This window comes from Accipiter gentilis, chromosome 10 (genome assembly GCF_929443795.1).
Source record: "Accipiter gentilis chromosome 10, bAccGen1.1, whole genome shotgun sequence".
NCBI classification, from domain to species: domain Eukaryota; kingdom Metazoa; phylum Chordata; class Aves; order Accipitriformes; family Accipitridae; genus Astur; species Astur gentilis.
The window spans coordinates 33069004-33079112 of record NC_064889.1 but is presented as its reverse complement, the minus strand read 5'-3'; the positions used below and the strand labels follow the sequence as shown (position 1 = coordinate 33079112).

The following is a 10109-nucleotide window of genomic DNA, read 5'->3' as shown; positions in this document are numbered from 1 at the left end:
AGAGCTAAGCAATAAAAATGCAGAGGCCCATTCTATAAGTCTGGAGTTGTGAATAAGGAGACCAGTGAGTTAGAGGGGAGAATTTGCAACTTGGCTCTTAGTGAAGGCTTCTCTCTCCAGAGTGCAAACCAGAGTAGTAGCTAGGTGCTAAATAAATATTTAGCAAATGAGAAAGTCTCCATTTAATGAGAAATTATTTGGTGAAACAAGCTGGGGAAATGCTTTCAGTAGCACAGTAACAGAAGCCGGCGCTGCATTCTGCCCCACGGGACGCTGTGGTTCTACTTGTGTTGCGTAAGACAGGATCTCCAGCTGGGACAGACGCAGGAAATATAACTCATTACTGAAATGCAAGAGCCTTTCAGCATTAAACCACTGTTAGACCAGCCAGATTCACTCCCTAGTCACAGAATTTGCCTAGAAGCAGCTTTGGAAGATTACTATCTTTCTTCATAACAGTGATGTTGCAGACAGTATGGTCTAAGGGTAGTGGTGATGCCAAGTTTGTAGGAAGAAGTAACTTTTTTTCTTTTATGTTCAAGGGCTGAGCTCCATTTCCACACCTTTATCTACATCATTAGGCTGTCAAGATGGAAGTTCCCTGCTTAAATGTTAATTACTATATCTCTCTTTTAAGATGTGTTTTCAAGGGGTTAGTGCCTCAATCTTCCTTGTAATTACATAGAGTGGTTAGTACCATTCCTCGGCTATATCCCAAGGTCCCTTGAGAGCTCATCCCTCCTGCAATTTCCAGTAGATAAGCACTCACAGAACTAGTCCTTCAGAGAGCTGCTGTCTTCAAGTGTTCAGCCAGATAATGAGCCGATTACTGTGCCTGCTCCTTCTGGCAATGGCGAGCTCTATGCACAGACAGGCTATGCATCACCAATTGCTGCAGTTAATATTCCTCTCCTTCTCTCCAGCCCTTCAGCTTGGTGGGGCTGGTTCTATAGAGACAAGCCTGCCTTTGGGGCAAGAACTTCCATAGATTATTGACATCGCAAAAAGGGAGAACCAAACCTTGTCAAAGTCTGAATATAAAAGCCCAATAATAAAACAGTCACATCACCATTCTGGTGAAGTGAATATCATATGCTGAGCACAGTTTCGTCATTGCAGCTGTGACACACATGCATTCAGGGATGGAGCGGCTGTAGTTTATTATGCCCCTACGGCTGAGAAGAAGGAATTACAGCTTCCTCAAACACACGGTGGTTTCTAAGTGAACAGCAATATTTGAGATTGCAAATTAAAAATAATGCTGTGCTCTGGAAACTGCTAAATTTAAATGTCAGGTTCTTTCTTTGAAAGCTATAAGATAGCTCATTCCTCTCCAGGGAAAGTGAGTAGGAGCTTGTCTATGTACGGAAAATGTTTGGAATAGCAACTGCCCACTGGTTTCCCATGCAAACACTCATACTCTGTACTTCAAGACTGGATTAAGCAAAATTACACGAAGGCACTCACTGCAGAGGACAGCACCCTGTTCACAATAGCTCTCCTGCCTTTGTTCATCCCAATACACAAACCGTAGCTTGCTTTGCAGTAGTAACCCCAGGGAGATGAAAATTAACGTTTGCCCAAGATGTGAGGAATAAAGGTTTTTTTAAAGAAAATATTAAGTGACTGAGAAACAGCACTTTTCTGCAAGCTCTGCAGGTTCAAAACTGTCTTATATACCATGGATATCTGCCAGGGAAAAACCTCCTGGGCAAATCACCGACTGAGGCAACTCCAGAGACTCAGCAAAAACCTCACAGCATAGCAGACAAATTGGCCCCAGCCTGTCTCTAATTCCTAAGAGCTACAATGCCTGGGTGAAGCACGCTCCAGATTTCTGTCTGCTGCTGGTCCACTAGAGGACAACCTAATAATGATGAACTCCTTTGGCTTACATAGTAAAAGGCCCATACTGAAAATGCTGCTGCCAAGTCTGGCTTACAACCCATGCTGGCATTGTTGCTGGTATGCGCGTTGGACCTCATTTTTAATGGTACAGATTACTTCTAGTCCTGACTGATACAGCCTTATGAAGCTCCAGAAAATGGCCCCTACAGCTGATGGCAGCCTTTGCAACTACAGAGAAAGAGACAGAAGCAAGGCAGATTTCCAGACAGACAGATGTAGTGTTTATAAAGCAAACCCAATCCCCTACACTGCACTCTGCCACAGAGAAAAAGCTGCCTGTTGCTGCTGGATTTCTTGCAGACTTCTGACAAGATATCATGCTTTTTCTGTGCAGGAAATGCTCAGAGGTAGAGATGGTACAGAATGATCCTTTCACCCTAGTAACATGTGATTTATCAAACTATAATGGAGGAACCAAATTCATGTATAAACAGTGGGCAGGAAGCACAACAAAATCATCAGCTGAAAGCCACAGAAAAGAGCAGGCTACTGCTCTGGCAAGGCACAGAAAAAGAGCAAAGCAGTTTCTCAAAGCCCAAGGGAGCTCTTGGCTAGTATTTTTAAGGCCAAAATAATAGAATACAAATAAAACCTGAGCTAGCAATAAAGCTAATTTCTGGAGCTAGGAAGCAAATGAGCTGTGGCAAGAAGTGGAACAGTAGAAAACAGCAGAGAATTAATTAAAAGTGAAGTGTCTCAGGTCGGAATTGTAGTTAGAGGGGTCAGAGGGTCAAAGCAACGGAGTTTTCAGTGAGTAATTTGGTGCCTTGACATCCCGCAACCCCACTAGTGGTGATGTGCCTGTGACTCAGGGATGAGAAGTGCCTATGTCTCTGCAAGAGAGAAAGATACACACTGATAACAGGAGATCAGAGCTACTTAAAAGACAACATCTGCTATTCCTCTCCTACTGACGATAGCAAGAGCAGGCTGGCTGTAACTGGGAGGACGCAGATCCTAGCCATCCTTTCGGGGGCGGCGTGTGATGCGAAGGGGCTCTCGCCGCAGCCCTACCGAGGCACTGCCCAACCTCGGGCCGGGAGTCGGCCCCCTCCCACTCGAGGAGGGAGGCTCCCCCCGAGCCCAGCTCGGCACCGGCATTCCCTCCCACCCGACGGCGGTGGAGGGATGCTCTCAGACGACGTGGCTGGCGGAGTCAGCTGCTCTTTGATGTCAGTACCTGCTCCGGGTTCGGCGGGGCGGGACTGGGCGGGCGGAGCGCAGCGTAGCCGAGCCGCAGACTCTGCTCACCAGCTACAGGAGGGCTTCTGCCTCCCACACTCCGCCCGGCCCCCGTCCGCCCCGGCGGGGAAAGGCCAGAGGCGGGGGGGCACCCCATCGCCGCCGCGGATCCACTGGGGAAACTTGCCCAACTTTCTCCATCCCTGGCACCGGGACTCACTGCCATGGCCCCCGCCAACTCCTCCCGCAACTTCTCCGCGCCGGAGGCTCGAAACGGCTCAGGTGAGCAGGGGCTGCGCGGGGCGGAGGCGCACCTCCCCGGCGAGGCGGCCGCGCTGGGGCCGGGGCGGGGGCGCGAAGAGCTTTGCAGAAGAAAGTCCTCCTGAACATCCCTCTTGTGCTGCTCTGCAGCGTTGACCCCGGCGCTGCTCGTGCTCAGCGGGGCCGGCCGGTACCCCATAAAGTGGGAGAGGCTGAGCGCAGGGATACGGTGGTCGTCGCCCCCCACTCGCCAGCACCCCACCCCCGGGGCTGCCGGCCGGGGCGAGCCGCCTTCAGCACCCGAGGGCGGACAGCTCCGGGCCCCGAGGGGGCGGCACACGGCCGGCGGGATGGGGCTGACCCCCTCCCGGGGGCTGGGGAACCACCCAGGCCCCAGCCCTCCCTCCCGGAACACCACACGGCACCAAAATAAAGCCCGACCACCACCGTTGGCCCCAGTGGCTTGAAGCAATTCACTACCTTTTGGCTGTGAGACAGTAATAACTCCAGCAGCCCATTGGTCTTAGTTGCAGAGAAGAGATGAACCAGTGCAGCTAGACAGGGAGGGGAACAAGGCATAGAGAACATGAGACATCTCTGGAGAGGGAAGCAGAGATCCTTATCAGTCTCCTGTTTTCTCTGTGCTACCACTGTTCCCAAATCAATAGTTTAGGGTTATTCATGACAATTCTCAGTGGTGCAAGTTGGTGAAACTCTTCAACAGAAGGGGTTTTATGTGTGGGCTTTGACTCCCTGTGCACCAGCTTGTCCTTTATAAACTGAAAGTGTGCCTGAAGTGCTTCCTTCTGAAATGCAGTAAAGATGTAGTTTCTTATGTATCTGGGCACGGCTGAGGACAACAATCACCTTAGAGTAAAAAATATTGAGGCCAGTCCTCATTCAGTTCACATAGTGCCATCCCCTTTGGGACTTCTTAAAAGAGTAACAGGGCAGCCACAGATCTACAAGCAAGGACAAATCAATGCCTGAAGTAGCTGTTTCAGTAAACAAAGTACAGCCAAGCCACTTGTATACGCACAGCAGCAGCCCTGAAAATTCAGGTTCAGTGATATCTCAAGATGAAAGAAACTTTAGAAAAGAGATAACTTTTGAGTATTTGATAGTCATGCACTTCTGACTCCAGCCTATAATACAGACAGGAGCTATAGCTTCACACTAGCTTTCAGCTAATAACACTTGAAAGTCCTGCTTGTACAAATACCAATAGCAGGAAAGAAGCTACAGCTCTACAGACTACCTTTCACACGAAGGCTTCAGGCTTGCACACATTCTGCTTTAAGGTCAGCTGAGCTTGTTCCAAACATTACAGGATCAGCATGAGCACTGTATTGATTATACTTCAGCAAAAGGACATTTTGTCCCAATTTCCAGCTAACCAAGTGGCCTTATGTTTCACTCATACAATCCATGCCCACCACATTCATAACAAAGTTTGCGACTAAAAGAGAGGAGAGCAGAACTCATAACAGCTACGTGCAGAACAGCAGGACCAGAGTCATCTTCCAATTTCTAGTCTGCCATGTTCAAGTATTAAGGAGCTGTTTGGATGTTCAGAGGCTGGATGCTGAAGAGCAAATATCAGGTCTCAATAGGGTGCTGATGACAGTATGTTACCTGTCAGAAGCCATGTAACATGGGGCATTTTTTTGCATTGAACAGCCAGGAAGAACAGGGACCATTCAAACCCCCACGAGTGGCCCAGACCAGGCTTTTTTGTCTTGCCAACCAAGCCTGGCTTTCACCTTCATGCCCCTGCCAGTTCTCCTGTGCCTCATTGGCTGCTTTCCGTCATCTGCATAGAAGCTTTCTGATAAAATGGTGCAGCAACCACTCTACTGAATTCTGACCTTGGCCTTGCTTATGCCTAAGCTGGCTGCTTCCTAGTGCCAGGAGGACTGAGGCAGTGGCTGCTCATCATGTCCCACTTCTGAGAGCACTGAAATATTACATACAGTTGATACGACACACACTTTTCCAGCCACAGGCCACCAGTGTAGCTTCAGTTATCTTGCCAATTCAAGCTTCTCTGTCACACCAAAGTAAATCTGTTAGTACTCAAGAATTCTAGAGGTCAAAATCAGCAAATACCACCTCAGCAAACAGACACTGCTTTGGCAGAGACAACACCTTATGAGAATCTGTTATTTCACTTAATCTCATTTTCAAGATTTCCCTAGGTTCTGTTGAAGGAGACTTCCCCACTTCTCCTACAGGTGTAGGCTGCTAAGGAGATGGAGTAGTACAGTGACTGAAAGCATTTCCAATTAACACCACACTGAATCATCTGTAATTCAGTGAAAGACACATGCAGTCTAAGCTTAGGGGCTGTCATGCATGTCCTTGTACAAGCCACACAAATAACTCACACAAAGCCTTCCCCTAGGAAAAAACCTTACCAGGTCCCATAGGAGAGGAGTAATGAGATTTGCCTCAGCTGAGGGTGATTTCAGGCTTTCAGGATTTCACACACTGCACATGGCAGTCCTGCAGAACAGAGAGCACCACGATCAGTGCCTTACACACCACCTTCTGTGCCCAAGAGCAGAAATCCCTGTTAGTTGGCACTGAGGGCTTGTGGCTTCAAAATGTGATTTTAAACCTGGGTTAGGGACAAGGCAAATGTGAATTAGATTATGTTTGGGCCTCCTAGCCCAAAGAGCAACAGTCAAGCATCAGTGCTGATAAGCTAAATGTTATCAGGCAAGAATTTTGCCTTGGAAATCCACCTGCATCCAGAACTCAGAGACAGCAGCTTTAAGCCATGTTTTTCCTCCTCGTAGAGCTAGGGCACTGCCTGATGAAGGGCCACTCTGAAACGTACTCCCCAAATCCCTGTCTGGCCACACACCTGGAATTCTTTCAAGAAAAGAAACTAGAGAAAGGGAGAGGGGCAGGGAAGGAAGATGGAATGGAGTGCATGCTCTGGCCTAACCCTGACAACAGAGCTATCTCATACTGTACAATAGATAAACCACCCAACAGACAAGCTAAAGTTTTCTGACAACAGCTTGAGCGTTGACTATATCCAGATTTTGGCACCCATACAGAGGCTTTACTTCTCCAATGCACAAAGCACCAGCTGCCTCACCCACTCCCCTCAGAAATGGCTGGACACTCAGCACTCTCTGGAAGAGTGAGTGCAGAGGCACACCAGCTTGAATGTTAGTCTCCCAAAAAAGAGCCAGGGAATTTCAGAGCAGGACAGAAGTACATCAGGAGAGCTAAGGAAAGATGCCTACACATGGCCAGATTTGGGTGTTCTGCTGCATGTACTGAGTGGCAGAGAAGGAAGTGTCAAATCCCCAGCTAAGACCCTCCATGCTGCAGAGGATCTTAAGCACTGTTCCAAGCTACATCTCTGAGGGGGATCTAGCTGCAGGACTGGGCAAGCATACAGAGATGTAAAGAGGTTGCCTCTGGGTTGTGCTCACTGCTTTGGTTTGTCTTGACAGTAGCAGAGAAGCCAACACCATACACCAATGTGATAATGCCCAGTCTCTTCAGCATCATCTGTTTCCTGGGCATTGTGGGGAACCTCATTGTCATCTACACTATTGTTAAGAAGAAGAAGCTGAGATGCAAACAGACCGTGCCTGACATTTTCATCTTCAACCTCTCCATTGTGGACCTCCTCTTCCTCTTGGGCATGCCCTTCCTCATCCACCAGCTCCTAGGCAACGGCTCGTGGTACTTTGGAGCTCCCCTGTGCACCATTATCACTGCCCTGGACACAAACAGCCAGATCACCAGCACCAACATCCTTACAGTGATGACACTGGACCGTTACCTAGCAACTGTCTACCCTCTAAAATCTACCTATGTCCGGACCCCATGTGTTGCAGCTCTAGTTATCTGCTTGGTGTGGCTCCTCTCCTTCCTGACCATCATTCCCGTATGGATGTATGCAGGTCTTATGCCTCTGGAAGATGGGACCGTCCGCTGTGCTCTCTTGCTTCCCAACCCAGAGACTGATATCTACTGGTTCACCCTCTATCAGTTCATGCTGGCATTTGCTGTGCCATTGATTGTGATCTGCGTGGTCTATTTTAAGATCCTCCAGCACATGGCCACCACTGTGGTCCCATTGCCCCAAAGGAGCCTCCGGGTACGTACCAAGAAAGTCACCCGTATGGCAGTTGCCATCTGCTCTGCCTTTTTTATTTGTTGGGCTCCCTTCTACATCCTCCAGCTGGTTCACCTCGGCATTGACACACCATCCATGGCCTTCTTTTATGCCTACAACTTTGCCATTAGCTTGGGCTATGCCAACAGTTGCCTCAACCCCTTCCTCTACATTGCTCTCAGCGAGACCTTCAAGCGCCAGTTCTTAGTGGCCATCCGCCCTGCAAAAGAGCCATGTCGCAACAGCAGCTCTGTCAACAACAACAGCATGACAGAGGCTAGTGTGTGTCTGAAACTGGCACCAGAATCCACCCAGCAGACTCAGTTTCTGGAGGACTTTTCCCCACGTTCACTGCCTGTGACTGTGGCTGTTCACTAGGGCGCTCTGAAGTGACCACAGCAGAAAGCCTTCAGATCTATGAGTCAGTAGAGAAGCAGCAGGTTCAAGCAATTCCTGGTGAAGCATATGAACTACAAGCTTCCACCTCCAAGAGTCCAGGTGCCTCCCTTTTTCATTGCAGGGCTCTGCTCCTACACAGCCCTTGGCCTATGAGATGCTGCATACTGCTGCTTCTTTCCACTCCTGTATGGGAGGACTATATCACACAAGACAATGGGCCCCCAAAGAGGATGAATGGAAGAGAGAGGCAGCACAGAAAGAGGATTTCAAGGGGGAATGTTCACCCTGGAAGAGTAAAACCTTTATCAACAACACTGCCCAATGATTCCTCGTCTCTCGGCCTGACCGGGGTTCCTAAGCAGCATGTCAATATACAGCTTCTTCATTCAAAACTCAAACCTTTGAAACACAAGGTCATATATTTATTCTTGATAAGAAATCTGACCTGGAAACTTTGACATCTGTGCTCATATCCTAGAAGCAAACAGCAGAGAGAGATCTTGGGGCCAGAAGTCTCACCTAGGTCTGTCACTTGGCCTTTTGGTCCAGCCCCGTCTGCCTCCAGTGGGCTGTATTGTTTGGCAACAAAGACATTTTCAAGAACTGGCTAATTTTGATGCTAATCCTAAATATTTCAAGCAAAATCAGGCAGATAACAATTGCACTGCTTCAAGGGACTGCAAACAATTCTCAAAACTACCGCTGCTAACACCAGCTTTGTGGCTTTTCATGCCAATGAGCAGATTTTTCACACTGCTCCTTCCTCATGCTTTCTTGTGCCTCACAGTCTGCATGGCCATCGGGGAACCCCAGGCAGAGGGTTTTAAACATGACTGAAAAACACAATGTGCAGAGATCTGTGGAGCAAAAAGCTGTGAAAAGGCAGATCAGAGGAAGCAGAGTTGCTCATGCAGCTTCCTCAAAATAACAAATGCTTTACAGAGTTAAAAGAGGAAAAATTAAATGTCTGTGTTTTGTATATGTGTCTTTAACAGTCAGAGGCTAGCAAATAACTTTGCTTATTACAAAGACTAGAGAAAAGAGAGCACACATCAGCTAAATGTGGGGGATTACACAGCCTGCACAGGGCTCCCAGGGGACCGTGCAGCATTGTTCAACACTTTGTCAAACATGGAAGAACTGGTTACTGTAGATTAATTTAGTAAAAAGAAGAATTAAAAATATCATACAGCATAAAAGAATTTGTTACCATGCTTATGGTTTCATGCCACCAGCCACCCACAATATACGCAGAACAGAAATTCACCCCTACACACCAAAACTGTGTCACCTGCACAAGACTTTCTAAGCCACATGCACACTTATGGGTCCGCCTAATGCGCACATGCCACACACGCAGGTGTTTAAGTACAGCCAATAATTCAGTCTACACCCCGTAGAGAACACAGCCACTCACTTGCATCTGGTGATCAAAGCAGGATGGTGTACAACACCAGCACTTCTGACATCATCAGGTGCATCATGTTGCTTTTTGAGTCATTGAACAAACCTCTTCACAGGGTCTCTCTGTATTTTCATTCCATGCTCTGTCAACCTGCACCCACTGCAACAGCACATCCACACCACAACTGTATGGTGTCTTGCAAATTTTTCGCCCCTGCTTCCCTGGGCAATAAACCCAGCCAGACACATAGAGAGCTTTCAAGCTTTATGACTTTAAAGTCTTTGCCCCATTTTAACTGCCAGGAATTTTCACCTGCTGGTTTTCATGGATCTGCTTTGCTCTTTGGTCAGTACTCTCCCCAGAGGGCTCAGGAGCGAAGGTCAAGGAAGATGCGTGCTGTGCCAAGCCAGACTTGCTCTCAGGACAAGGGAAGCTATTGTGTTACCTTTCTCCCATAAGGAAGTGAAAGGGAGAACTGGCACACTTATCTGTGAAAGGAGGTGGTAATGGTTGGGTGGGTTTTTCTCCTCCTTTAATAGTAGCAATGAGGAAAGTATGAGAGAAGTGAAAACAGACTGAATTGTCAAAGCTCTCAGAAAGCAGCACGCTGAAGATACTATCTTGCTTACGCAGTAAAGGGGTGTTTATGGTTTAACTAGTCTGTTCCTGTCTGAAGTGAGTCAGTCTGACCCAGTGTGGCCAAGCCACGTGCTAAAAACTACGGGGGCACTGTGGGCTAACCAAGAAGAGAGACCAGCACCACCTAGTGCAACACTTGAAAGGATCTTTGTGGAGTAGACCTTTTCCAGA

The 10109-nt window shown here is 48.1% G+C and overlaps 1 protein-coding gene across 1 annotated transcript; it reads left to right on the top strand.

The window, feature by feature from the left end:
• Nucleotides 1–3036: 3036 nt before the first annotated feature.
• On the top strand, nt 3037–8105 carry LOC126043696 (melanin-concentrating hormone receptor 1-like). The gene is given in 3 exon segments (XM_049812481.1): nt 3037–3229; nt 3232–3372; nt 6825–8105. Coding segments are annotated over 3 exon segments (1383 nt in total). The 3' UTR covers nt 7874–8105.
• Nucleotides 8106–10109: the final 2004 nt, after the last annotated feature.